General features: G+C 45.7%; 11 protein-coding genes across 13 annotated transcripts; 6 read left to right on the plus strand and 5 right to left on the minus strand.

Moving 5' to 3' along the window:
- Positions 1-208: 208 nt before the first annotated feature.
- Positions 209-4,998, minus strand: LOC131286040 (uncharacterized). Its single transcript, XM_058314901.1, has 7 exons — positions 4,530-4,998; positions 2,761-4,458; positions 1,704-2,698; positions 1,370-1,621; positions 1,214-1,267; positions 797-848; positions 209-572 (listed from the first exon to the last, which is right to left on the minus strand). The coding sequence occupies exons 1-7, from the start codon at positions 4,927-4,929 to the stop codon at positions 295-297; spliced, it is 3,729 nt and encodes a 1,242-aa protein (XP_058170884.1). The 5' UTR covers positions 4,930-4,998; the 3' UTR covers positions 209-294.
- On the plus strand, positions 3,203-13,290 carry LOC131286033 (opsin-1-like). 2 transcript variants are annotated; one of them, XM_058314894.1, is made up of 2 exons: positions 3,203-3,219; positions 12,137-13,290. In XM_058314894.1, exon 2 carries the CDS (start codon positions 12,147-12,149, stop codon positions 13,206-13,208), a length of 1,062 nt encoding a protein of 353 aa, XP_058170877.1. In that variant the 5' UTR covers positions 3,203-3,219; positions 12,137-12,146; the 3' UTR covers positions 13,209-13,290. The 2 variants fall into 2 exon arrangements, with proteins under 2 accessions (XP_058170877.1, XP_058170876.1); XM_058314893.1 differs by lacking the exon at positions 3,203-3,219 and adding an exon at positions 11,887-12,019 and having other exon boundaries at positions 12,085-13,290.
- On the minus strand, positions 5,276-6,173 carry LOC131286037 (uncharacterized). The gene is made up of 3 exons (XM_058314898.1): positions 5,924-6,173; positions 5,712-5,850; positions 5,276-5,647 (listed from the first exon to the last, which is right to left on the minus strand). The coding sequence occupies exons 1-3, from the start codon at positions 6,038-6,040 to the stop codon at positions 5,334-5,336; spliced, it is 570 nt and encodes a 189-aa protein (XP_058170881.1). The 5' UTR covers positions 6,041-6,173; the 3' UTR covers positions 5,276-5,333.
- LOC131286036 (DNA replication complex GINS protein SLD5) lies at positions 6,351-7,271 on the plus strand. The gene is made up of 2 exons (XM_058314897.1): positions 6,351-6,499; positions 6,566-7,271. The coding sequence occupies exons 1-2, from the start codon at positions 6,365-6,367 to the stop codon at positions 7,139-7,141; spliced, it is 711 nt and encodes a 236-aa protein (XP_058170880.1). The 5' UTR covers positions 6,351-6,364; the 3' UTR covers positions 7,142-7,271.
- Positions 7,398-9,894, plus strand: LOC131289108 (cilium assembly protein DZIP1L). The gene is made up of 2 exons (XM_058318309.1): positions 7,398-7,507; positions 7,577-9,894. Exons 1-2 carry the CDS (start codon positions 7,405-7,407, stop codon positions 9,892-9,894), a joined length of 2,421 nt encoding a protein of 806 aa, XP_058174292.1. The 5' UTR covers positions 7,398-7,404.
- On the minus strand, positions 9,967-19,658 carry LOC131286032 (opsin-1-like). Of its 2 annotated transcripts, none has more exons than XM_058314890.1 (2): positions 19,641-19,658; positions 9,967-11,082 (listed from the first exon to the last, which is right to left on the minus strand). In XM_058314890.1, the coding sequence occupies exon 2, from the start codon at positions 11,068-11,070 to the stop codon at positions 10,009-10,011; it is 1,062 nt and encodes a 353-aa protein (XP_058170873.1). In that variant the 5' UTR covers positions 11,071-11,082; positions 19,641-19,658; the 3' UTR covers positions 9,967-10,008. The 2 variants fall into 2 exon arrangements, with proteins under 2 accessions (XP_058170873.1, XP_058170874.1); XM_058314891.1 differs by lacking the exon at positions 19,641-19,658 and adding an exon at positions 14,143-14,157.
- On the minus strand, positions 13,294-13,808 carry LOC131286038 (uncharacterized). The gene is made up of 2 exons (XM_058314899.1): positions 13,655-13,808; positions 13,294-13,592 (listed from the first exon to the last, which is right to left on the minus strand). Exons 1-2 carry the CDS (start codon positions 13,806-13,808, stop codon positions 13,294-13,296), a joined length of 453 nt encoding a protein of 150 aa, XP_058170882.1.
- LOC131286034 (ceropsin-like) lies at positions 14,455-15,659 on the plus strand. Its single transcript, XM_058314895.1, has 2 exons — positions 14,455-15,177; positions 15,258-15,659. The coding sequence occupies exons 1-2, from the start codon at positions 14,455-14,457 to the stop codon at positions 15,657-15,659; spliced, it is 1,125 nt and encodes a 374-aa protein (XP_058170878.1).
- On the plus strand, positions 16,844-18,026 carry LOC131286035 (opsin-1-like). The gene is made up of 2 exons (XM_058314896.1): positions 16,844-17,557; positions 17,622-18,026. Exons 1-2 carry the CDS (start codon positions 16,844-16,846, stop codon positions 18,024-18,026), a joined length of 1,119 nt encoding a protein of 372 aa, XP_058170879.1.
- Positions 19,595-22,937, plus strand: LOC131289109 (solute carrier family 2, facilitated glucose transporter member 10-like). Its single transcript, XM_058318310.1, has 4 exons — positions 19,595-20,329; positions 20,395-20,790; positions 20,864-21,055; positions 21,135-22,937. The coding sequence occupies exons 1-4, from the start codon at positions 20,000-20,002 to the stop codon at positions 22,935-22,937; spliced, it is 2,721 nt and encodes a 906-aa protein (XP_058174293.1). The 5' UTR covers positions 19,595-19,999.
- Positions 22,938-23,192: 255 nt separating this feature from the next.
- On the minus strand, positions 23,193-25,727 carry LOC131286769 (GATOR complex protein WDR24). Its single transcript, XM_058315767.1, has 2 exons — positions 25,619-25,727; positions 23,193-25,551 (listed from the first exon to the last, which is right to left on the minus strand). The coding sequence occupies exons 1-2, from the start codon at positions 25,722-25,724 to the stop codon at positions 23,240-23,242; spliced, it is 2,418 nt and encodes an 805-aa protein (XP_058171750.1). The 5' UTR covers positions 25,725-25,727; the 3' UTR covers positions 23,193-23,239.
- Positions 25,728-25,922: the final 195 nt, after the last annotated feature.

Raw genomic sequence — 25,922 nt, forward strand, 5'->3', positions numbered from 1 at the left:
ATTCGTATCGATAAATTTATAGAAGAAGATTAAAAAACAAGTAATTTTAAAACAAACACGTATTATCGGAACTGTTGAAGAGCCCTTTCTTTTTTAGTTGCTTTTCCAAATTTCCTATACTCCATCGCGTCTATCAACAAAAATATAATTTTGCCTTCGTTGCGACAGTCAGTATATGAAAAATAAGGTAAAAAAAACTTAGTAAAGAGCTCTAGCTTCAGGCCGAAAACCATTTGCCATTAGTCTGCGAAGTATAGTGTGATTATAGAAAACATACATTTAAATGTCTGCGCTTCATGAATTTTTTCTGATCTTGGCAATGTACTTCGTCTGCGTAAGCGCGCTGCTGCCCTGGGTCGGGTCCATCATCCTCGACCAATCCGTAACTCCAACGACGAATCCCATCTTTCGCATCTTTTTCTGCGCTTTCTGTTCCTCCACATCAGCCCAGCGAACACGCTTCCGCTTGCGTCCGGCATTCGCCTCGTCATCGTCACTGCCATCGTCCAGCTGTAGGTAGTCTTCTAGGGTTGGGGGACGTCGCAGGGGTTTACTGGTGCCATCGAGCCTCGCTGAAGGAATAACAAAGACGGTAAAACATTGTCGTTCATTTACTGCCTACTCGCGGTCCTCTAGCACTCCTCCTTATTACAACATGCAAATTAGTAATCGTACAGTAGGTTAGGTCACTTAAAGATAGAGGATTCGAACGTTTTGCAGCTGATTGGAGCTGAAAGTTTGCGTTCCACCCTAGTTACTTAAGCTTAATAATGTAAGTATCGTAATTAATACCAACCTAAATTCTGCTCACTGACGTCGTTGTCCCATTTACTCGCGAACAAGTCACACTATATGCGCACATAATTTTTACCATCGGTAAGTTAAGAAAAAATGCTGTGATTATGACGAAACTCGTACATGGTGTTGACAGTTGTTGAAAAAAGTGGTACACTCTGCTTTGCTCGAATTACTCGAGGATAGCAAGACTCCATATATCACATAATATATGTTCATTTGATAAGTAGAGTAGAATACAGATACATGACCATCATACATATTGGTGGATATTGTGATAAAAATATAGAAGAAGAAAAACAGAACTACACCAAATTTCACCTACAGTCGAACGGTTTTCAAATGCACTCAAAAAAATAATCAATCATATCCAATGTTCAAATCAATGAGGGCATCGGAAATCCATCTTATATCTCACCTCAGCTGTACTATCCGCGGAATCATCGTTAGCTTCGTCGAGTAATACAGGTGCCTGAAAGTGTATTTACGAAAAATAACGATTAGCCGATTATGTGCACAACCCATTAAACAAACAGGAGACTGCAGACGTCGCTAATTGGTTTCAAATTCCTACATGTTCCGGCTGGTTCCTGCCCAGCTCCTCGTTCGACTCTTCCTCGGGTGCAGCAAGATCCATATCCGCCACCGTCGTATCGGTATCCTGCTGTTCTACATCTGAAAACAGTCCATTGAAGTTGATCTGCACATGCTCGTCGGGAGCCATGGCCCAACTGTCGGCATACGCTTGTATTTCTGCCGCCGTCCGATTGTGTACGTTTTGCCGGGCACAAACATCGACATCTGTTTGCAGCGTACAAGTGTAGACCTGTTTGAACAACAGAAAAAAGAGTAAATGTGATGTCTCTGCTATGCCTCCAAAGAGCTGTTCTTATCAATTCATTACCCACCTTAAATCCATTGCTTCTAGCATAATTATGAAATTCACAATAATACCCCAGCCGATGGTTACAACAGTCAACGATAACGAAATTAAACAGCCGTTCGGAAATGGTTCTCTTAAACGCCTTCAAGAGATTCTGAATGTATACCTCTTCCATTTCCTCATCGAACTCGTACTGCGATCGCGTCACCTTCGTGATCTTTCCCGTTATTGGGTCCTTTTCTTCCACTTCTTTGTCCACCAGGAAGTAATCGTCCAAACTCAACACCCTCGGAGACGGTCCGAACACTTGCTCCTTAGTTTTGATGAGTCGGGCGAGGAAAGATTTACCACTGCCAGGAAGGCCACGTACGAGCAAACAGATTCGCGGTGGGCGCGTGAACCGTCCGGGTGGAAACAAAAGCTCCTCGATGTCTAGCATGCGCGGTGCCAACGGTTGTTGCGATGATTGAGACGAAACAACCGACTCGGGCCGTTCGTCTTGAACTTCTTGTTTATTTTGCCTCGCACTACCATCGTCCTCGGTACTATTCCCACCGTCAGCCCTTTCTTCCGCGGTATCATCATCGGAGCTTAAATCTTCTAGCTCCAACGGTGGTTCCTCTTTGCATACGATCGGCTTTGGAACAGAGGTTCCCTGCTGTTCGGTTGGTGATGTATCCGTATTTTGTTGTTGCATCTGTTGCTTTAACTTTTGCTTGCGTATTGACGATGGCCGTTTCCCCCTTTTTGTGCTAAGGCAGCTGGGGCGATTATCATTCATCAGCAGAAATTTGCTGGGATAATTCGGATTGCTTTCTTCCGGATTGGGGTTCAGGTGCATCTGAGCAAGTCGTTCGAGACCGGGAACCGCACGGTCAAAGGCTAACGATTGGTTGTCCAACGGCCAAATCGGTCTCGGCTGCTCGACCGGAACCGTTGCCGCTTTCGTCGCAACATTGGCCACCCTTGAATGATTGTAATCAAATCGCTGGGTATTTGAACCGAACACAGGGCCAGCATCTGTAAAATCAAACACAATATTTGTAAAGCAAAAGAACCTCTACTTAACAATCAGAGTAAACTATGCTCCCTACCTGAACCTGTGTTATTACGGAAGTCGTCTCGACGGTTATTAACACGATTGTTTATATTGTTAACATTATACTGCCCACTTGCACAATGCCCATAGTCTATGACACGCCCTGCAGGCGTTTGTTGATTCACTGGAGGGGCGGAACTTCTACAATTTGTGTAATCAAAGACTTGCTGTGGTTGGAAAAATTCATCCGGCGCTTCACTGATAATCTCTGCCTTTACACACGGCATCGGCTTGGGTATGCCACCTCGCCCAGGATGGAGTACTTCTCCCGGCGGCCCCAATTTTCCATCACGAATCTTACTTTGCCGCAGCACATGAATCGCTAGCTCCATTTTGTTTTTTCTCTCTTCGAAGATTCTTACATGTTCGTATCTATCGTAGATTTCTTGATATTCGTCTTCCGTCATCCAGTCCGGTTTTGGAACGGCCACCGGTCTTCCCAGCTCCGGATCAATTTGATAATCGGTTGAACGCGTGGCCCCGAATGGTGGCGGAGGACGATCAAACCGGGCAACTTTGGGATGTGGCGGTCCTTCAGTGTGACTTCCACCGGGGTACGAACCATTCTGTACCAAGTGTTGCTCGGGGATTCCATCCCAGCGATCGTGCGGTTGACGCTTGTTCCCGTTAATCAACGGAGGAGGTCTAGAGAGATCAATGTCAAGCGATGGCGGAGGGATACGAGGGTTGAAATCTGGCAAATGTGGAAGCTCGGGGCTGACTTCCTCCATAAATCCTCCTCGACCACTCGGGCGTTGTTCATCGTTACGTTCCACAGATCCATTTGGACGGTTCTCATTGTTTTGGGGCAACTTGCCAGCATCTACACATCCCGCTCTACTGTTAGTTAGCTGCGCTAATGCCGCCACTAGAGGATTCGTTCCTCCTGTGTTGCTTCCTCCTGCTCCATTTCCACTGGCGCTGCTACCAGCTATTGTGCTACCCACCAGCTGCAGCAATGCGTTCACCTTCGGATCGTTCAACAAGGAACTGATGGCATTGGCGGTGTTATTAACCTCCACAACTTCAGTTTTCACCTCTTCCTCAATATTGGCCAGATCAATCACCTCCATCACTTCTCCCCCTTCCTCCGCCTCATCCTCCTCCAACTTTATTTTCTTCGGTTGGGGAGGAGGGTGTTCATCGATTAAATCCAGCCCAGGAATCCCTCCACTCCTTTCACTATTAGCGACAGAATTGTTAAAAACGTTCTCTAATCCACAATTTGTCTCCCCACCACTATCGTTCCTGTGATGCATTTCGCCCCTTTCCCTTTCTTGTGGCCACTGTGGCGCCGTAACTGAGGAGCCCGATGGTGGAGGCCCCGGCGGAGGAGGGCCTGGTGGAGGAGGGCCCGGTGGAGGTGCACCCACTGGAGGTGGATCCGACGGAGGAGGTGGCGGGAGAGAAGGTTTTGGTTGCTGAACAGCTACCCATTTCGATGCGTGGCTCTGTAGCCGGGTTTGTTCTAACCTTTTTCGTCGTAATTGTTCGCGACGCTCGAGAAGCTTTTTGCGGCAATCCATACATTTTTGTTCGTATTCGCGATAGGCCGTTTTGTCGGGATGGTTCTTGTTTTTGCGCTTCCATGTTTCGAATTCCTGCTCCCACTTCCGAAACTGTTCATCGAAGGCGATTTCTTCGGCACTTGTTTCCTCTGGTAAGGGTGGTTTGTCCTGGCCTGAAAGATATTTGCAGTACAAAATCAGTTAGTTGATACATTAGAGGGGGGACAGCATAGGCAACAATCACCTTTGTTAAAAATTAACTCATCCGGATGTGGTTCGGCCGGAGGTGGAGGTGCTACAATGTTCAACGTAGCAAACGGTACTGCAGCAGGAGGGTGAGCCGTCGGGTAATGATTCGTGCCCATGGTTTGGGTTATGGGTTGCATCTGTATTCCAGGAGTGGCAACGGGTGGAAGCGATTTTCCAGTTTCCCTGGCATACTGCTCGCCATACTGAGCGTGCCATTGAGCGTACTGTAGGTGGTACTGCTGCCATTGCCATTGTTTATATTGTTCTGCATTCAATGCTGCATAATCGGGTACTGCAGCGGTTGATGGCAGCTGCTGCACACCAGGAATTGGTGGAGGGTATGTAGGAACCACCCCCGGTTGCTGCACAGATGGCCAATTGTTTTGCCAGGACATTTTCGTTTGCCGAAATTGGTTCCACACTTCACATATCCCTGCTATACTGTTTGTTCAGTACACTTGGTTCACATAAGCACCATTTGTCTCGGTAGACGTAGTTTTTGTTTATTCTTCACGCTTGCTCTTCATGCTAGGAAATATGTTGACCAACTTTATCTTTCGGGGATCCCAATAAGAACTTTTCACTGTACAGAAAAAAACATTTTTCTCTGAATCAGGGACCAATCTGACAGCTGGTCATCTGCAACCAAGGTAATTGAATGCGGGGGACCCTACATGACAGTTCGATATATCAACTTTCTCGGATATTCTTGATCCAACGAAACCATCATGTTATTTTCCATCCGATTTATTATATACAAAGCATTTATATATTCGATTGTTTCATCGTAACATTGGTATTACCTACGACGCCTACCTTTCACAGGTATCCATCCAGGATCTATGCTCTCTTCAATAAAATTTGTGCTCGAACCTCCGGTACTCGGATTGACCGCTGAGCTGCTCAACGCTGGAGTTGGTTCCACTTCCATGTCCTCCTGATTCGCTTCTTCGTCTTCACTCTCGCTACTGTCGTCCATCTGCTTGTATTTGATTTTAGCTCCACTTATGATCCATTTTTCGCAAGGAGTCATCAAGTTTAGTTCAGCATGCACTTCGTCTAATTTGCCTTCCTTCAGCTTCCCCAAGTATTTCATCAGGAGGTTGCTGATTTCTGCAAAACAAACAAGATCATGAGCTGTTATTCTAGATATTTAAAGATGTTGTTGCAGCCATACCGTGAGTAGAATCATCCTCACAGATAGTCTCAAATTCTTGATCCATTATTTCTTCCAGCACTTCCCGTAAATCGATTGAATCAACATTTTTGTTCTCTGTGCAGTACGATGTCACGTAATCAATAAGTTCTATTGCCGTCTGAAAGAAAGAAATGGTTTCGTTAGGATAAGACTTTTTTTTACTATTCGTACTGTTTACAATTCATACTTACATTCAGACCCAATGGACCTCCCATCCCGTGCTCCACGGCGAGCCGGAGTGCCGTCCATCGATTCAGCACATTTTCGACCACAACACGGAATTCATTTTGTATCAATTGATTGGCCATTTATTGGCTGCATAAACAGAGCGTCTTTCAAAGTTAATCGATGGTACCTTTAACACGGGAAGACCGTTTTCACCGCAATTTCTCCTAAACTATCGCATGGAACGAAGAAGTGTGCATTTTGATGAAACAAGTTTTGACGGTTCTGCCGGTATGCCTAGTGAACGATGATAGGAATTAACTTCGGTTCAGTGACAGACTGTGTGATGACAACTCTCTACTCCACTCACTAGGCACACGTTTCGCAGTATGGCGCGCATTTCAGACGAACTGTTTACCAACATTTGTTAGTTTCAACGGATCAACGAACGGAATTATACACTTTCGATGGAGTCAAGCGATTTTGATTCAGAAAATGTACCACGAGAGTGTTCAGAGCCGGATTTCGCTCAAAATGAATCAACGGGCAATCTCGCCGATCTCGACGAGGATGAAGATGAAGTGCAAATGTCTTCAAAAGAAGTAAGCAAACAACTTCAGTTTGGGTAATGATTGGGTGCTAATCTAAGGAATGTCTACTAACTTTAGGTGTTGGAATCGCTTCAACGAGCTTGGATAAACGAAAAATTTGCTCCGGATTTACTTCCCTTTGAAGATGCACTAGTGGAAATGGTGATGATACAACTGGTGCACATGGAAGAGAATTTAGCATCTGCAGACAAGAACAATCTACTCTACATAGTGCACCGGATGGAAGTGGAAAGAATAAGGTTCGTGGTGGCAAGTTACTTGCGTTGCAGGCTACAAAAGATTGAAACTTACGCGTCTTATGTACTAGATAGTGAATCCACCAGGCCACATAACAAGAAACGGCTATCGGATGCCGAGCACAAATTTGCGGTCGATTTCCACGAAAGCGTCGAAACGCATTTCTATCAGTTGGTTGTGCGTCACATGCCTCAAAATCATCAAGACGATGAAAGAGTTCGTCGTGTGGGACCAAACCTGGATGCACATGTGTTTGCACGCGCTAGGCAGGACGTGGGGGAGTTTTCACTCGGAGGGGGCGAACATTCTGTAAATGTTCGAAAAGGTGCCGTCCATTTGTTCAAATATCGCGATATAGAAACGTTGGTCACGGATGGTACCTTGGAACTGATTTGAAACTGTTGGCATCTCAAAATAATTCACCCTGTGTACAACAAATTCAATTTCGTCTTGCTGTGCTGTGTTGTGAGGTGGTTGCTAGGCTACCAATGTAACTAAGTCGTAACCAAAGCAAGTTTCAACCTTCAACACTATAGAGAAGGGTACATTATCAATAGTGACACAGATGCGAACACTACACGGAAAGCAAATAAAGCTAGCAAATCGTGATTTTGAGAATCAATATTACGTGAATCGTTCGAAGTTATTGTTCTAGAAGAATGTCTTACAAGTGGCATCATAACTTTCCGAAAATTGCCCGCGAAGCAGGTTTTATGATACGTGAGCTTTCGATCGGACATTGCATCGACTGGCGATTTGTAGGTAAGTACATGGCCATTTTTCAAAACAATACCCTTCTTTGCCAACCATCACCTACTCCTTTTTCCGCAGCTTCTATCGACCCCTATAACATTGTCAGTGAACAGGATTACGAAAAACTGGATGAGTTTATTCCTCACATATCGGAAGTACCTATAGGGACTGTGCTAAACAATCGTATCTTGGACCCAGCGATTGGAAAATACTTTATACTTGCTCAGTTTAGCATACAATATTTGCTCTTCTGCAAACAGTTTCTCGACGAGACGGTGGTAGAAATCAGAAACACACTGCAAGGATTACAAAACGAAAATGTGCGTCTGGAAAAGATGAACAAAAAACGCACCGAAGAGACAGTTCTTCTACAGAGAAAGATACAACGTATTGAAAACATCAACCATCAGCAACATTCGCAACAGGCCACAGTTTTTTCCTGTACGAAGTGTACGAAAAATTTCATTACCATGGATTTGTTGAATGCCCACATCGTTCGCAAGCATGCCAACCCCCGTTCGGTAGAGAATTCCTACGAAAGAAAACCATCCAATACCGACACAAGCCTTATCAATACGATCAAGTTGGAGTTAGAGGTTAAACAGCTAAAGGAACGTTTAAACGTAGCGGAAAAGGATCTTCTTGATCATCGATCTAAGCACCATCAGTGTGTCGGTTGTTCAGAGAACAAAACTAGTGGGCACGATGATTTAAAAGCCAAAGTTCTCCACAGTATCGGCATCCAAAGCAACTTGGTCGATGATAAAGATTTAAATGAAAAAGAGGCACAAACGCAAACTGAACCAAAAATTATTGATACAGCTCCAATCCCACTGGACCCACCGATACAAACTGTACATCAAGACGAAACGATTTCCAAATCAGATCTACAGTCTTTCATTGAAGAACAGAAGCGGCTCTTAGAATGCTGGAAGGATGCGGAAAGGCAAAAATTCAACGAAGAAATTGAAGTTGTTAAGCAAAATCTATTGGATGCCATTAGTGCGATGCACACAACTGAAAAAACGCAACCCGTATCGGTTAGTGATGAAGTGATATGGAAAGAACGATACCAAGAACTTGAGCAAATGTTCGAAAACAGTCAGCAAAAGACGAGGGATACAATGACGACATTTGAGAAGGAGTATACACACAAAATGGATCATCTAGAATCTCTCCTTTCAAAAATGATGCTTCCGGAAAGCAACGAAAAGTTGATGAACAACAATCCTGCTCAGACCATTGAGCCTGCTGCACATAAATCGGTGCAATTGAGAACGGTAACCCTTCCGGAAATTGTTATCGAAGGAGAAACTTGTCACAGTAACACAAACTGCACTGATATTTTGGGCAAAAGCAATATTTTAAACAAATTTATTTCTTCCGAGTCTGAAAGAACTGAGAGTGATGAAGAATTAAAACACCTAGAATCATCCACAGCACCTAAAGAAAGTCCTCCAGTAGTACGTGAGCCAACTCATCAGGCATCTACCGCACCTTCGCCAAAGAAACAGATTTTAAGCCAATTCCGCGCTCGGCTGAAGATGATAGGAATCGATGCTAAGTCGAAACAACTTTCGGGCGACGGTTTAAACGATGCGTGCGAAGCTCTAGCTAATCGGCGAGACGCTATCAAGAAGAAACATAAAAATTTCTTCATTACTCGCAATCAGCTCCTATCCAAAGTAGATCAAATGGCACGAGTGAGAACCAATGCTCCATCAAGTCATGTTACAAAGAATACTCCCGAGGGGGAAGATAAAACAATAATGGGCAATGACGTTAAACTCTCATCTATTGCTAAGATGCCTACGAATGCTACTCGCTTGAAATTCTCTCCAAAACTAGAATTATTACCAACGAAGCACATAGTTCAGTTTCCCGGCACGCATCTCACATCTGATATGAACATTTTTAAAACCAATTCCAGCACGCCTGCACTATCCAGGCCCGTTATAAAACTCTCCGGAGACGACGTCATCACGGTACACGCCGAGGCACAACCTGTCTTCGGCAATAAGCCACCGTCACGTAGTCCTATTGCCACCAAACGACGATCTTCTATTTCAAGCCAACAGGTGGAAAAACTGCTGGATACGCCTATAAAAAGTATCAACACAATAAAATCAGCTTCCGATCGACATGCACTGATTGAAATTGAAATGGAAGATAATAGTTCAGACATCAGTGAAATCTTGGACACGGTACCAGCTCAACCAAAACCCATTCCTAAGAAGCGAGTGTTGTTCAACTTGGACAAGAAAGGCAACGCCAATGGAACAGGGAAAGACAATACTAATGTAACATCGAACAGTGAATATAAAACAATTGTAAGGCGTTCAAAATTCGAGGAGGAATCTGATTGGAATATCAGTAGCTTCGATGAAGATAAATAAAATGATATTGACAACCAAAGATTTAAATGTTTTTCTTATTATTTCACTAATCACTACATTGTTATGCAATGTTTGATTAGGATATCACTTTAAATATAGTGAATCATCGTGAGTTTAGGCCTTCTCTTCCGTGCCTTGCGTGGCAGCAGAGGCCACCGACTGTCCATCGTCAACTGGAGTAGCATCCTGGCACGATAGCGACGGGAACTTCTGGTACAAAGCAGCGCGATACTTCGGATGGCTGATGCCGTACACAATCGGATTGTAGACGGCGTTGGCCTTGGCGAACAGCGAGCCCCAGATGGTGGCCAGCGGGCTGATGGGTGCAGCCTTGAAGATGCCAGTGAAGTTGATGACCAAGTACGGCGTCCAGGCCATGAACCACAGCGAGATGGTGACCAGGGCGACCTTGGCCAGCTTCATCTCGGTGCTGGTGTTCTGGGCTTCCTGCGTGCGCAGCGAGGCGACGTTCATCTTCTTGGCCTGTTCGCGCATGTTCTTCTCGTGGGCCGACACTGCCTTCAGGATGAAGGTGTACGAGTAGATGATGGTCAGCAGAGGCAACCAGTACACGAACACGGCGTAGATGATGATGTACGATCGGCTCAGCCACGTCTGGGTCAGGTAGTCGGTTCCGCAAGCGGTCATGTTACCCTCCGGAACGTACCGGTTCCATCCGAAAAGCGGGGCAAGGGTCCAGAAGAGAGCAAAGACCCACACGCCGAAGATTCGCAGCAGAGCACCGTTGTTGGTCATCGGCTTTCCGGAAAGACCCTTCACGATGACGTTGTATCGGTCAAACGCAATCATGGTCATGGTCCAGATCGAGGCACAGCCGAACAGCGATCCAAGCATAGCGTAGAGCTCGCAAGCGAACGGCCCAAAGGACCAGGTCTCGTGCCAGCAGTTGATCACCATCGGCGGTCCCATGGTAAACATCATGAAGAAGTCGGAGAAGGCCAAATTGACCACCAACAAGTTGGACGGGGTACGGAGTGACTTGGTGTTCGTGAAGATGTACATCACACAACCGTTACCAATCATCGAGATCATTCCGAGCATGAAGATGGCGAAGCCCAGGATGGAATGCCACAACGGGTTCATAGGCGGGAACTGGTTCCAGTGGGGGTGCACCATGTGGAGCATCTCTGGAGGGACCTTGTCCACCACCGTCATGTTTCCGGCACCCTGGGTCCAGGCATCGAAATGGGGTTCCACAAAAGCTGCCATTGTTGTTGCTAAAAGAACCATAATTGCCTAGGTTACTTCCATTCCTTCGTGAATGTTAGAAATGATTTACCTTCTTGCTGAAACTATTGGTTTTGTTGAAGAAAATCGATCAGGACCGAACTACTTCAATTCAATTTTGACTCGCAACGGCTAGGCGTTCTCACGACAACTGGAGATAGCGTTCCATTGTTGATGGTTTTTATAGAAGACATACTTTCACATGAACTACAGCCTTATAATTGAATTACCCCTTTTCTTTACAAATTAACTTAAATATTTCTTCAAGTGCAAGAAGGCACCTAAGCGCCGGCTCTTGCATTCCGGATTATGTGAACGTGAATTTATTGATTTGCTACATTTTCTAAGAAGAAAACATTTCCAATGCCAAGGGCACTGCTTGTCGGTGAACAAACGGTCATAAGGATTATTTTTTTGTTACATTTCTTTGTTTGTTGCGTATTTTGTAAAATTCAAATAAGTGATTTGTTCTTTAAGAGAGAAATGTGTTACTTGTTTATCATACGAGGTTAAATGGAATGTAACGTGCTAATGTACATAAATAACTAAAATGTTGAACATCTAGTAACGGTCATCTTCAAGGCCTCAGCCCTTTCATATTTTCTTCTAAAATAAACTTATTGATTTTAAACTCTTTACTGTAATTCAATTACTCACTAGGTCGAGAAAACCGCAAGTGCATTACCTGCACCTACAGTATAAAAAGGGTGCAGCTGCATCGCTATTTTCGAGTTGGTACTGGCATTCTTAGCAGGCAGACGTGCTTGCATATCGCACCAATAGGCCCAAAGGCTGGAGTAGTTCGTGTAACAACGATTTTCTTCGGCACTGGAAGCAGCATATTGAGGAGATCTTTCAACAAGTTCATCAACTAACAGTAAACATTCCGCTGTAATATCATTTAACCGTCGTTGTTCTAATGTAGGGATACGCTTTTTACAGTAAAAACAATGGCAGCTTTTGTGGAACCACATTTCGACGCCTGGACTCAGAGTGGTGGCAACATGACGGTGGTGGATAAGGTCCCTCCGGAGATGCTGCACATGGTGCACCCCCACTGGAACCAGTTCCCGCCGATGAACCCGCTGTGGCATTCCATCCTGGGCTTCGCCATCTTCATGCTCGGAATGATCTCGATGACTGGTAACGGTTGTGTGATGTACATCTTCACGAACACCAAGTCACTCCGTACCCCGTCCAACTTGCTGGTGGTCAATTTGGCCTTCTCCGACTTCTTCATGATGTTTACCATGGGACCGCCGATGGTGATCAACTGCTGGCACGAGACCTGGTCCTTTGGGCCGTTCGCTTGCGAGCTCTACGCTATGCTTGGATCGCTGTTCGGCTGTGCCTCGATCTGGACCATGACCATGATTGCGTTTGACCGATACAACGTCATCGTGAAGGGTCTTTCCGGAAAGCCGATGACCAACAACGGTGCTCTGCTGCGAATCTTCGGTGTGTGGGTCTTCGCTCTCTTCTGGACCCTTGCCCCGCTGTTCGGATGGAACCGGTACGTTCCGGAGGGTAACATGACCGCTTGCGGAACCGACTACCTGACCCAGACGTGGCTGAGCCGATCGTACATCATCATCTACGCCGTGTTCGTGTACTGGTTGCCTCTGCTGACCATCATCTACTCGTACACCTTCATCCTGAAGGCAGTGTCGGCCCACGAGAAGAACATGCGCGAACAGGCCAAGAAGATGAACGTCGCCTCGCTGCGCACGCAGGAAGCCCAGAACACCAGCACTGAGATGAAGCTGGCCAAGGTCGCCCTGGTCACCATCTCGCTGTGGTTCATGGCCTGGACGCCGTACTTGGTCATCAACTTCACTGGCATCTTCAAGGCTGCACCCATCAGCCCGCTGGCCACCATCTGGGGCTCGCTGTTCGCCAAGGCCAACGCCGTCTACAATCCGATTGTGTACGGCATCAGCCATCCGAAGTATCGCGCTGCTTTGTACCAGAAGTTCCCGTCGCTATCGTGCCAGGATGCTACTCCAGTTGACGATGGACAGTCGGTGGCCTCTGCTGCCACGCAAGGCACGGAAGAGAAGGCCTAAAATCACGATGATTTTGAGTTCTTTGTAGACTTTTTATGGCGCTGTAATAAATGCAAACCACTGGTTTCAATGCATCCAAAAAAATTTATTCAAACTGAACATCCAATTTTTCATCATGGTGTTTCGTGAACGCATTATTTATGCGATGGTTACCATTTCTACGATTTTTATAACTCCAAAATGTAACAGCGTCATCCGTGCGTTGCAAACTATACTGAGGATCGTGCTTATTGTCCTTTGCCATATAGTAGTTCATCCGTTTCCGCAGCTGGCTCCGTTCTTCTTCCTGCCGGTGGAGGGTTTCCAATTGCTCGCTGGCATTTTTAGCCAGTATTAGTCTCAGTTTTTTCTCGTAGGCTTCGCGCAACTGATCACGCCGAAGAGCTGCAGAAATTTCAATTTCATTTTCACTCCTTTTGATAAACTTTTTGGTACACAAAACTCACCAGGTTTCGCATCATTTTGACATCCGACAAAATTTTGATCGTACTCCGTGCAATCTCCTTGAAGGAATGTTGATTCCTCGTTGGATTTGCAAAAGGGAAAGTTTGTTGAGGCACAATTCTTGCGCGATGTCTGAATATTTCCTGCGAAAGCCATTTGACCACTGGCCCTTTCACCGAAGTCACAAATTCAGTTGCTAGGATGCACACAACTGCTGGAGCTGCCTACTTCGTTGTACCGAAATAACATGACCGCGCAGTCGTAGAAACTATGACGACCGGTAGAGCATCCTAGGAATTATGGTGTTGGCTGCAATTCCTGCTCACATTTTTCCCGCTCATTGAACCACTCAGCCCTGATCTGAACCATAACGTTCTGAGCACTTCAGCCTGTCGTGCATAACGCTTACGACAAGAACAATCGAAAAACAATCATAACCAATTGTCGTAAGTAATGGCGCCTGGTTGCTCGTTTTTCTTTTCATGTATGCATACCCTCCGGGAGATTTGGGAGGCGCTAATCCTGGGTTGGGGTTAAGCCATACTGAGGACTGTCAATCTGGATTTTTATTGCTGTTTACTAATTAAATTACTTTGCCTTGCTGGGAGTGCTGAAACTCTATATATATGATGGTCCATTATGCCATTTTGATTGAGTCGTCAAGTGTCTCCCACAACACCGGTTAGAAGAAGGATTCCAATAAGTACAGAAGAGTTTTCACCCCACGATTCATCAACGTAACCAACCACCCACAGTGAAACAGTGACTGTCTTTGCAATCACCTACCAGCCACAATCTGGCGATGTCGAACAAGCTGATCGGCCCTTTGGGCCCACAGGCCCTCACGTGGACGATCTCTGTGGCAAATTTAACCGTAGTGGACAAAGTACCTCCGGAAATGCTCCACCTCGTTGACACCTACTGGTATCAGTTTCCGCCACTGGAAACCAAATGGCACGCAGCCCTGGCCACCTCCATCTGCTTACTGGCTCTTGTATCCATCGTGGGAAACGGATGTGTTATTTTCATATTTTCGTCCACTAAAAGTCTACGAACGCCTTCTAATCTGATGATCATAAATCTTGCATTTGCCGACTTCATGATGATGTTCACGATGGCCCCTCCGCTGACCGTTAATTCCTACTATGAAACCTGGGTGTTTGGACCACTGATGTGTGAAATCTATGGCATGTTCGGCTCACTCTCGGGCTGTGTGTCCATCTGGAGCATGACGATGATCGCCTTCGATCGCTACAACGTTATCGTAAAAGGCTTATCGGCAAAACCTCTCACCTACGTCGGATCCGTTATGCGAATATTTTTCGTGTGGGCTAATTCCCTCATTTGGACATTGGCACCTCTATTCGGCTGGAACCGATACGTTCCGGAAGGCAATATGAGCGCATGTGGAACGGATTATCTATCAAAGGACTGGATCAGTGTTTCCTACATCTACGCTTATTCCGTTTTCGTTTATTGGCTGCCGCTTCTACTCATCATCTACTGCTACACTTATATTCTAAAGGTAATTTTCTGCACCAGATTAAGGGAATTCAGATCCTAACTAAAATGTTTTTATTCTTTTAATTATTTACTCTTCGTTAGGCTGTATCTGCGCACGAAAGAAACATGCGGGAACAGGCGAAAAAAATGAACGTTGCCTCACTTCGTTCATCGGACGCCTCTAAAACTAACGCTGAAATTAAATTGGCAAAAGTGGCCCTTGTGACCATCACCCTCTGGTTCATGGCATGGACACCGTACTTGGTTATTAATTACGCGGGAATCTTTGACACTGGCCCCATCAGCCCACTGCAAACCATTTGGGGATCAGTATTTGCCAAAGCCAACTCGGTCTACAATCCTATAGTTTACGGCATCAGTCACCCCAAGTACAGGGCCGCTCTGTACAAACGATTCCCATCATTGGACTTCCGCAAGAATAATACCAACGATCAAGGATCGGTTGCTTCGGGCGTTACTGGTATTGATCAATGCGAGACTTAGAGCAACAGTTTATACAATCTGGAATACGCTTATGACGTCACAAGCTGCTGGAATGAATTGGAATGTGATAGAAGAAAAGATTAAAGAAAAATTACATATTGTAACTTTTGTGAGGGCAGATTACCCATATTTCGTTCAAAATTAACTAACACAATAAAACTTATTTGGTTCGAAATTGATTGTGAATTGAAAATTATTTTATATGTTTTACAAGGAAACATAGCTTTTCGTAATATTTATTTCTTGGAAGAATAATTAATCAACAATATTAATATAATAAAGTCCAAATGACGTACAAAACAAAAAAAGTTGTTTATCCTGACCATCGTTGAACATTTCATGTGTTTAGTATTGCAAAAGCTCTTTCCATATTCGATTTAGGCGAATACGCAATGATGTGGAATTACGTTATTCGGAAATCTATGTTAGGTTCAGATTAGGTTTACAAGTTTGCAATCCATATTCCATTTATGCCTATATATGTATGTACATTGCGTACTACAAGCGATTTACAAATCATATGAACTTTCCAGTCTTTGATATACAAATAAAAGCACTGTATAATTTCGTAAAAATGTGATAAATATAATCTAAGCCGAAAAAGCTCAAATTAACACGATATTCTCTGCATATTTACATACTAAATAAGAGAAGTTTTTACTTCAACTTATGTATACATGCAGTTGTTTTATTGCTATTTACGACGGACGACTGAACTACATTGTAATTTGCCGTAGCACTTAATCTGTCGACGAACAATGTACACCCGCACCATCGTCAAGCAACAGGACATAGAAAAAAAAAACAATATTATTATGCGAAGGATTAGTGGTTTCGGAATTATGAATACCTGCGCTGCCGATTGCGGCTGTAAGACAGGAGCCAAAATTACTAATCGAATTAGTTCCAAACGGTGCACCAAATTTTTCGTGCTATAAAAGCCCAACATCGCGAACAGAAGGACGAGTTGTTCCTTGGTAGACCACCGGTGATCATTCGGGTAGAGTTCTCAAGTAGCTACAGTAAGACTGAAGTAGTTCGCCCTGAAAAGCGATTTTCTTCAGCTTATCCAAATAGTGAACAGTGTTCGTGGCTTAATTGCCAGTAAAAACCACGCTTGAAACAGTTGGTGATAAATTTGACGTCAGTTTTTGTGAAGAAATTGTCTACACGAAGGAAGGAAGATGGCAGCATTCGCAGAACCGCACTTCAGTGCCTGGACCCAGACGGTCGTAAGCAACGTCACGGTCGTGGATAAGGTGCCACCGGAGATGCTCCACATGGTGGACGCCCACTGGTACCAGTTCCCGCCGATGAACCCGCTCTGGCATTCCATCCTGGGCTTCGCCATCTTCGTCCTCGGTGTCGTTTCGATTATCGGCAACGGCTGCGTTATCTACATCTTCACCAATACCAAGACACTCCGAACCCCGTCCAACTTGCTGGTGGTCAATTTGGCCTTCTCTGATTTCCTGATGATGTTTACCATGGCGCCACCGATGGTGATCAACTGCTGGCATGAGACTTGGGTCTTTGGCCCGTTCGCTTGCGAGCTCTACGCCATGTTTGGATCACTGTTCGGCTGTGCCTCGATCTGGACCATGACCATGATTGCGTTCGACCGCTACAACGTCATCGTGAAGGGTCTTTCCGGAAAGCCGATGACCAACAACGGTGCTCTGCTGCGTATTCTGGCTATCTGGGCCTTCGCGCTGCTGTGGACGCTGGCCCCTCTCTTCGGATGGAACCGATATGTCCCGGAAGGAAACATGACCGCTTGCGGAACTGATTATCTGACCCAGGACTTCACCAGCCGATCGTACATTCTGATCTACTCTGGCTTCGTGTACTATCTCCCTCTGTTCAGCATCATCTACTCGTACATTTACATCATTCAGGTAAGCCGGTGGTGAATTATTACGCCTGGGAAATTTAATACAATGCTGTCCTCGAATTCAACAGGCTGTCTCAGCTCACGAGAAGAACATGCGTGAACAGGCCAAGAAGATGAACGTCGCCTCGCTGCGCTCGCAGGAAGCCCAGAACACCAGCACCGAGATGAAGCTGGCCAAGGTCGCCCTGGTCACCATCTCGCTGTGGTTCATGGCCTGGACGCCGTACTTGGTCATCAACTACACGGGAATCTTCAAGGCTGCACCCATCAGCCCGCTCGCTACCATCTGGGGCTCGCTGTTCGCCAAGGCCAACGCCGTCTACAATCCGATTGTGTACGGTATCAGCCATCCGAAGTACCGTGCTGCCCTCTACCAGAAGTTCCCGTCGCTCTCCTGCCAGGACAGCAACGACGATGGACAGTCGGTAGCATCGGCCGCCACTGGTGTTTCGGAAGAGAAACCAGCCGCCTAAGCTGGCGATCGGGGTGCTAAGCATTCCACGTGACCAAAGGACCTTACCTCACGCTGACGTTGACATACTTCTTACGCAAAATTTGTATTTTCGTTTTTGAATGCAAATTTTATTTAGTCAATAAAGATCTTGAAGAAATACAACAAAGTTTCAATTCTACGACCACTGTCCAAAAGCACGATAAAGGTAAGCGAACGGAGTTTCCCTCCACTCGAAAGCATCATCGATTGTAAATCCCTCAAAATTCCCTGATCGCAGGGAAATTAGAACAAAAACCAGCTTTCAAAGCTGGGCGCGCGCGTAGGGAATGAACATCACTTAGCATCAGCTGCCTGCTCAACACAATTAAATGGGCCGTGACGAAACCCCCGCGTAAATAGAGATCGTCCAACCATCGGTCATCGGGTATGGAGTTCTCGTGTGCGGAGATAGTTGCAACTTGCTTATTCGCCAATCAGGTAGACATCAGATCTCAGATCGGATGTACTTACTTGGCACGCGCAATCTCAATTATTTCTTCCAGTGCAAATAGAACGTCGTCTAACTTATCCCAAAAATATTCTCAAAACAGATAATCAAAATAATAAAATAATACAGAATGTGGTAACGGATTTCAAGGAATTTTCGAAAACAAAAATCACAGTTACGTGCGTCACACGCCGCCTGTGCACGACAATTGTTCAAAGAAGTCGCGATGGTGGAAGCCAGGTAAGTGCCGCGAAAGCCGCCGAATTCGTGGATAAAAAAAAAATAAGCCGCATGTGAAAAATTCTTCATGATGGGTTAATCCAATTCCCATCGCCACCGTACACAACAAGTGTCAATGAATCACGTGCAAACCAAAGCATACGATCAGAAGGCGGGTGGTCTTGGGTATTTTTTTTCACCGTTTTTCCGCATTCCCTTATGTAATGTTATTCATATAATATAGTCATGTTCCGGAAGATGTTAGGAGAACAAACTGCACGTTGCCTCGTGTAATTAAAATAAATCAATTGAATTTAAATATCCGTTAATCTCTAAACGGAATAAATTTGGTTACTACCGATGAATGCACGTGATTAGTTTCAGTTTTAGTTTTCAGCTGTTTCGCTTTTGAATCGCATACAAAAATAGTCAGTATCACTGTCGAAGGATATTCATGCTTTTGAATGGAATGGAATGGATTGGAAATCATAATAAAATAAATTAAGTGAAAGTCCGTCGATACATGCTGTTAAAATTATTCTTGTTCGATTTTTTTTTTTTTTTTTGGTTGATGGTTGAGTGCAATCGAACGATACAACTAGAAAACAACACAGTTAAATCAATGGAAGATTTTACTGCTTACCTCACTCTACATGCACGAGATACCACGGTTTCCCTATTCACACCTTCACCCAGAGAGGATCACGCTAATCGCTAGAACATACAATTTTTGCTCTTCATTTCCTCCACTTTTGATACTTTGCGATCATGGCCGGGGTGGTGGTGTTGGTCACTCCGATTCGATTGATAGCAACAACAAACAAGTGTTAACCGATTTGCACAACTTCCGCAGCAACGATGTCGGATGGGAACCAACCAAACTACGGCAAACCATTGCTGAGTTGCGAACCGACCTGCAAAGTCAACGGAACCGGAAGCACGCTGGCTGCTGCTCACACCATCGCAAGGAGCGTAGAAAAAACCGGAAACAAAAGCCGACGAAGGTGAAGCTGAAGGGGGAACAATTCGAGGATCCCGATCCATATCAGTTGGCAGTGCGTAAGACGAAGTATGGCAAGCCCAAGGAGAAGCTGAAGTTTGTCGGTGAGCAATTCCACGATCCGGATCCGTTTGGGCTAGCGATCCGGAAGACGAGCAGCACAAGCAGTTGTACCAGTGATCAGGAGGTGTCCTACCAGTATCGCACCCAGTACGCCGAGACACATCCGGCAACGGTGTACTCCAGTTTCGATTACGCAATCCGACGGGAAAAAATTATCGCTGAAATGCCGGAAGATGACACGGCTTCCGAGCGTGAGCCGGCAACGAAACCGTGTGCTGATGGTGGGAATGCGAGAGCAGCCCTTGCCCAAGCGTGTGCCGTTGGTGTGAAAAATGTCCTTCTACTCGGCTATGGTATGACGTTGGGCTTTCCGACCATCGTTATTCCCGCCATTCAGGGTGGTGATGGCCGTGAACCGGCCCTCGAAAAAGATGTCACGCTGAGCCGGGAGCAAATCTCGTGGCTTAGTTCGATCAATCTGATTTGTGTACCTCTGGGAAGCATCTTTTCGGGCATGCTTGCTCAACCGATTGGCCGAAGGCGCGCGATGCAGGTATGAAAGCTGGACCGGAAGTGTAGTTTTCAAGTTCCTAACATCTTTGCCTTGCCCTCCTACAGTTGATCAACATTCCAATATTCATTGCGTGGATGCTGTTCCATTACGCCAGCGATGTTAATTTTCTCTACCTTGGTCTCGCGTTGGCCGGACTAAGTGGTGGTCTCGGCGAAGCACCCGTTTTGACGTACGTTGCGGAAATTACACAACCACGATACCGTGGCATGTTAGCCGCCACTGGCTCAACCTGTGTAATTCTGGGCGTCCTAATGGAGTTCCTCATGGGTAGTTTTCTCAAGTGGCGCACAGTGGCTCTGGTGAGCTCGTCGGTTCCGGTACTGGCAGCATTGTTGCTCTTCCTCATTCCGGAGAGTCCAGTTTGGCTGGCAAGCAAAGGGCGTCTGGAAGAGTCAAAATCTGCCCTCGCCTGGTTACGTGGATGGGTTTCAAAGGAAGACGTAAGTTCTTTTTGCCAACCTTTCGGTAAAGTATGATTAACTCATCCAAAATGTCATATATCATTTGCTGTAGGTAGATGAGGAGTTTAAAGAACTTGAGCAGCAAATGACGAAGGCTGCGGAACTACAAAAAGATTTTACCATCATTGATAAAGCACGACTCTACACGCAGCGCGCTTTTCTGCAGCCGTTCGGAATCATTCTGCTGTGCTTTTTTATCGGTCACTTCTCTGGCATGACCACCCTGCAAACCTATGCCGTCCAGGTAGGCCATTCGCTTGGTACGGTAATGCGTGACGATCTACAATATCTTTTTTTTTCTATTTGTTGATTCTCTCAATTAGATATTTCACACTCTTAAAGCCCCCATCAACAAATATTACGCCACCTGTCTCCTCGGGTTAACGGAGCTTATTGGAACACTGTTCTGCGTGTTTCTTGTACATCGCACTGGTAAGCGGCCACTGGTGTTCATCTCGACGATTGGATGCGCAATCTGCTTCTTCGGAGCGGCCAGTTATGCTTACTTCCTGAACGATATTCCTGGCGGTTCGGTGCAAAATGTGGTTGCCAACGTATCCTCGATCAGGGCGGATATAGCGGTCATACCACTGCGTTCCAAGGAAGTGATTGCTGAGTGGAAAAACAGTTCCGTTATCGAACTGTTGAATCTAACGGCAATAGAACCACCAAATAACGGGAGCACAAACATTATAGAAACACCGCAACAACAACGTCGCAATGGATCATCGGATGGTATTTTGTATGCGGCACAAAGCTTTACCAATTATTACCTCAACGATAGCCTTGATGAACCGATCAACATTACGATCAGCTACGGTGAGTACGTCCAGTCAGCCATCCCGAAGGACGTCTTCGTGCCACTGCCGCTCGTCAATCGGAACAAATTGGTATGGGTCCCGCTGACGCTACTGCTTGGCAGCGCCTTCCTGACACACATTGGTATCCGCCTAATACCCTGGATACTGATAGGCGAACTGTTTGCCCCCAATGTGCGCAGCGGTGGCTCCGGTCTCGCCGGTGGAATCGCCTACATATTTGGATTTATTGCAAACAAAACATTCTTAAAGATGCTCGCGATCTTTTCATTACCCGGCACGTTCTGGATTTACTCCTTGGTCACGGTCGTCGGTGCCATGATCCTCTACAAAGTGCTCCCGGAAACGGAAGGAAAAACTTTACAGGAGATCGAAACGTATTTTGCCTCTCCCAGGAAGCGATCGGTACGTTTCGATCAAGAAGCACCAGCACCCCGACCCGGACCGAAGCTATCCACTGGCAGTGCGGCCGCTACACAGCCGCCACCACCTCCAATTCCTCCGAAGCCGTACCCATTGAAGGATGATATCGACCGTGCACGGAGAATTTCACTCCTGCCCCGACAAATGTCACAGTCGTCCCGAAATACGACGGTGTCCGATTTCTCTGTTGCTTCGTTCAACTCGCAAGGAACTGCCCAATTAAGTCGATCTACGTCCCGTACATCGTATACACTGGAGGATACGCATGACCAGCCAGAACCGCAAATATTTAGAAAAATCTCAGAAACACTTCCCGAAACCCCTGCTAGACGACAAAGTGAACACATCCCTGCTTCGCCCAAGCCTCCCGCTATCGTGCGAAACCATTCCACTGATACGTTTTCCAAAATGGAGTGCCCCTCGCCTCCCGCTACCCGTCGCAGAGGTTCTGCGGTGGGATCGAACCATCTTTTCCGAGGCGTCTACGAAATGCATCTGAAGATACCACCACATAAAATTCAGCCTATGACTCGGCCGGTCCGGGCACGTGCTAAACGACCTCCACCGTCCCATGTGGTGGACTGTAGCACATGGGATAGTAATAGAAAATTTGAAGAATTCCTTCACCGTCATAAGGCAGAAGAAGTTCCACCAGCGGTGCGTCCGATGCGCAATGTTACCAGCGCACACGATTTGAAAACGTTTGAACTAAAGCATCTTGTGGTGCAAGATGGAACGCTCAAGGATAGAAATTTTTCGTTTAGTGATACAAAACTGACCCCCACTGACGGTAGAGGACGAGGGGAAACTCAGCTGTCCTACGAGGGAGGCATGACCAATGCAGCATTTCATTTGAGCTCAAGCGACGAATCGACGGCCATGTGAAACTGGTGGATTATTCAACAAACCGGAAGTCCTAATTAGAACGAGATCATATGCATGAAACACGGGTAACTTATTGTTGAAAAAATAACCTCGAAAATGGGTTAATATGTAATAAACATGTAATATTAACTTATTTGTTACTTCAGTACCATTATGCTTGTTTCGGAAAATATCTACGTGTATGATTCAGAATGGCAAAAATATTCTTACAAAACTGTTTATTATTATCAACAAATGAATTAATGTTTACTGCAAAACAATTAACTAAAAAATTAACAATAACTTCACTTCACTTGAAAGGCTTATTCATATTCACACAAATGCCCACATTTGGGACACTTTGAATTGTTAGCAAACCAATGCTTCAAATGATCCAAATGACCACCATGGGAACATCCTTGACACCACGCGTACAATCCCCTGACAACCCCATTGCAGACACTGCATTTAGAACTTTGCGCAGATTTGCACCGCGAGCAGTACCAGCCAACGGAATTTAGCAGCTGCTTGGAGCATTGGCCACAGTTTGTGTACATCGTAGTTGACTGCTGATTGAGCTCCGAGACCGACCGAATCCAGCTTAAATTGATGACCTGGGTCGCTTCGTTCCACAGCTGATGCCGATGCAGCAGCTCGATATACGAAAGTAACCAGTTTTCCTGGACACACTCGTCTATCTGCAAGCTGTGCCTCCGCTCTCCGAGAGCCATCAGGATGCAGGATGACGTTTGAACATCGCCAACTTCTGTCTGCAACGTTAAACAATCCGCCAGCACCTGGTGTGGCTCCCAAATCGAGGGAGTAGGGTTGTGGTCGGAAATTTTCAAAAAGCTCGGTGCCGGATTCGGTGGTGGCGAAGTTTCCTGAGACTTTTCCGTCACCAGATGCTTCCGAGGGTGTGTGTGATGTAGCTCGTGTGCATTCATCAGGTTCGAGGTGGGAAATGTATAATCCTTCACCAGGTCGTGCGGCCCCGTGTAGAGGAACCCGTCCCGAAATCCTTTAATACAATCGACCGAGTCGAATGTTAATTCCGTTTCGCCAAAAACAAACTCACACTTGCCCGGATCTATGTCTACGGAAAGAATTTGTCCCAAACCGTGGGATTCAACGGGGTTTTTACTATTGGAGAACTCGAGAAAATCATCGGTACTGTTGTTGCTTACGGCATGTGTTGTTCCTAGGCTCGGATTGCTTCCACTACCCAATACCCTATCCTCGCTACGCCCGGTACTAGATTGGTTAGAATGTTGTGCCATCAAACGGCCGATATTGTGCTGACTTATATTCGAATTGCGCTGCTCTAACTTAACATTTGCTATCGAGCTATACGCATAAAGTTGACTAATAAAATTCCACAAAAAACTTACGTTCGATTTACCGTACTTCTTCGCTACACTTGCATTGTGTGAGCAAATCTCCGTCAAGGAAGATCCCGTCAGCATGTACTCTTTGGCGCAACCTTTCAAGGCATGATAGTCTTTCAGCAGGGTAGTTTTTGTTACGTCCTTCTCGTTCACACCGAGACTTTTGGTGAGAAAGTTGGTGAGGTTTGACCGGGCTAGGTGAAACTGGTCTGCCGATGGAGGCGTTTTCTGCCGGGCTCCTAACAGAGCAGTCCCTTGACTCAGCAAACTCGACGGCGCTGGAGGTGGAATCAGCTTCATTTCATACGCGTACAGCAGATCGCCTTTGTAATTAAAGTTTGCCCCTTGCGGGTTCGACTGCAATGCTGGCCGCTTGGCGTCTTTAAACACATGCTTAAATATGGTTGAATCTTTGCTGGTAGAAAGAAGCACGTGGCGATCGTTTCCTTTGAACGCTATTCCAGTCGTTACGTTGGAGTGCTCATTGAAGGAAGCGTACGGTATGTACGGTCGCCGAAGATCCCATATGTAGATACTGTTGTCCACCACCAAGGCACAGCTAGCTATGTGATACATTTTGTCCGGCCTCCAACGAACCCTACCTACGACAGCGATCGTATGCACCGTGTATTCAAGTGACACGTTTTTGGTCGTTTCCAGCGATGAATTTTTCGGGTTAGTGTTCCACACCTTTATCTGCTTGTCCCGACTGCCTGTTGCTAGCCAAGACTGATTCGGATGCCAATCGCACGTGTAAATCGGTCCACTATGAGCCGTGAACTGTGCCGTACATCGATCGGTGCGCCGTATATCCCATAGTTGAACCGTTCCGTTCTCCGACACTGCTGCGAATGTGTTCGGAGCATGTGGACTAAACTTTACATCGCGCACACTCTCGGAGTTGCTAAAGTAGGTATTGATTGCGGTCTTATCCATGCGTAGATCAAAACATTTAATGGTACCATCCTGGGAGCCGGATATCAAGAAGTTTGCTTCCGTTCCATGGAATGCGACCGAGTGCGCTGTCCGTTCGTGCTCGTTGTACACCAATAACTGCTTCTGTCGACCAAATTTCGAGAGATCCCACACCGACACTACACCATTTGTTGCTGCTGTAGCAAGAATATTGGTGTCCAGTGAACTCCACGCAACGTCGTTCGATGAGTAGCTGAGGTTTTGATTTTTTCCTCCACGCATATTACACACTTCGGTAAATCCATCATTTTCGATGGAAAATACTTTCAATACTGAAACATAAACATATCATTTAGGACCACACCGAAAATGCTCTCGAAGAAGGTATTCGCTACTTACGGCTTCTTCCAGCAACAGCGATCTGTGTGCACTCTCGGTTTAGCGCCAATGCATTTGCATGCCCATCTTGGCAGATACGAATAGAACACGTTTTCGTGTCGCCCATGATTCTTCTAAACTACGTATTTGATGCAGAATCAAAACCGAAATCTCTTATCAAAAATGATTCTCACCAAGATGATTTGTTTACATCAGTCTATTATGACGGCAGCAGCCCGGTGAAAATATTATTTGCTTTCCAAAAACTCTTCACCATAGATGGCCGGCGATATTGAATAATTTTTACAGATTAAATGTTCACACT

Source organism: Anopheles ziemanni, chromosome 3 (assembly GCF_943734765.1).
Source record: "Anopheles ziemanni chromosome 3, idAnoZiCoDA_A2_x.2, whole genome shotgun sequence".
NCBI classification, from domain to species: Eukaryota; Metazoa; Arthropoda; class Insecta; order Diptera; family Culicidae; genus Anopheles; species Anopheles ziemanni.

Coding starts and splice junctions, on each gene's coding strand:
- LOC131286036 (XM_058314897.1), top strand. CDS start 6,365: ATGGAGTCAAGCGATTTTGATTCAGAAAATGTACCACGAGAGTGTTCA. Junction 6,500..6,565: donor TGCAAATGTCTTCAAAAGAA/GTAAGCAAACAA, acceptor TACTAACTTTAG/GTGTTGGAATCGCTTCAACG.
- LOC131286035 (XM_058314896.1), top strand. CDS start 16,844: ATGGCAGCATTCGCAGAACCGCACTTCAGTGCCTGGACCCAGACGGTC. Junction 17,558..17,621: donor CGTACATTTACATCATTCAG/GTAAGCCGGTGG, acceptor CGAATTCAACAG/GCTGTCTCAGCTCACGAGAA.
- LOC131286769 (XM_058315767.1), bottom strand. CDS start 25,724: ATGGGCGACACGAAAACGTGTTCTATTCGTATCTGCCAAGATGGGCAT. Junction 25,552..25,618: donor CGCTGTTGCTGGAAGAAGCC/GTAAGTAGCGAA, acceptor TTTATGTTTCAG/TATTGAAAGTATTTTCCATC.
- LOC131286034 (XM_058314895.1), top strand. CDS start 14,455: ATGTCGAACAAGCTGATCGGCCCTTTGGGCCCACAGGCCCTCACGTGG. Junction 15,178..15,257: donor GCTACACTTATATTCTAAAG/GTAATTTTCTGC, acceptor ACTCTTCGTTAG/GCTGTATCTGCGCACGAAAG.
- LOC131286040 (XM_058314901.1), bottom strand. CDS start 4,929: ATGTCCTGGCAAAACAATTGGCCATCTGTGCAGCAACCGGGGGTGGTT. Junction 2,699..2,760: donor AGGTTCAGGTAGGGAGCATA/GTTTACTCTGAT, acceptor TTGATTTTACAG/ATGCTGGCCCTGTGTTCGGT. Junction 573..796: donor CGTCAGTGAGCAGAATTTAG/GTTGGTATTAAT, acceptor TTATTCCTTCAG/CGAGGCTCGATGGCACCAGT.
- LOC131286037 (XM_058314898.1), bottom strand. CDS start 6,040: ATGGCCAATCAATTGATACAAAATGAATTCCGTGTTGTGGTCGAAAAT. Junction 5,851..5,923: donor GAGGTCCATTGGGTCTGAAT/GTAAGTATGAAT, acceptor TCTTTCTTTCAG/ACGGCAATAGAACTTATTGA. Junction 5,648..5,711: donor TGAGGATGATTCTACTCACG/GTATGGCTGCAA, acceptor TTTGTTTTGCAG/AAATCAGCAACCTCCTGATG.
- LOC131289109 (XM_058318310.1), top strand. CDS start 20,000: ATGCCGGAAGATGACACGGCTTCCGAGCGTGAGCCGGCAACGAAACCG. Junction 20,330..20,394: donor GCCGAAGGCGCGCGATGCAG/GTATGAAAGCTG, acceptor GCCCTCCTACAG/TTGATCAACATTCCAATATT. Junction 20,791..20,863: donor GATGGGTTTCAAAGGAAGAC/GTAAGTTCTTTT, acceptor CATTTGCTGTAG/GTAGATGAGGAGTTTAAAGA.
- LOC131289108 (XM_058318309.1), top strand. CDS start 7,405: ATGTCTTACAAGTGGCATCATAACTTTCCGAAAATTGCCCGCGAAGCA. Junction 7,508..7,576: donor CATCGACTGGCGATTTGTAG/GTAAGTACATGG, acceptor CTTTTTCCGCAG/CTTCTATCGACCCCTATAAC.
- LOC131286038 (XM_058314899.1), bottom strand. CDS start 13,808: ATGGCTTTCGCAGGAAATATTCAGACATCGCGCAAGAATTGTGCCTCA. Junction 13,593..13,654: donor TCAAAATGATGCGAAACCTG/GTGAGTTTTGTG, acceptor AAATTTCTGCAG/CTCTTCGGCGTGATCAGTTG.
- LOC131286032 (XM_058314890.1), bottom strand. CDS start 11,070: ATGACGGTGGTGGACAAGGTCCCTCCAGAGATGCTCCACATGGTGCAC.
- LOC131286033 (XM_058314893.1), top strand. CDS start 12,093: ATGGCAGCTTTTGTGGAACCACATTTCGACGCCTGGACTCAGAGTGGT.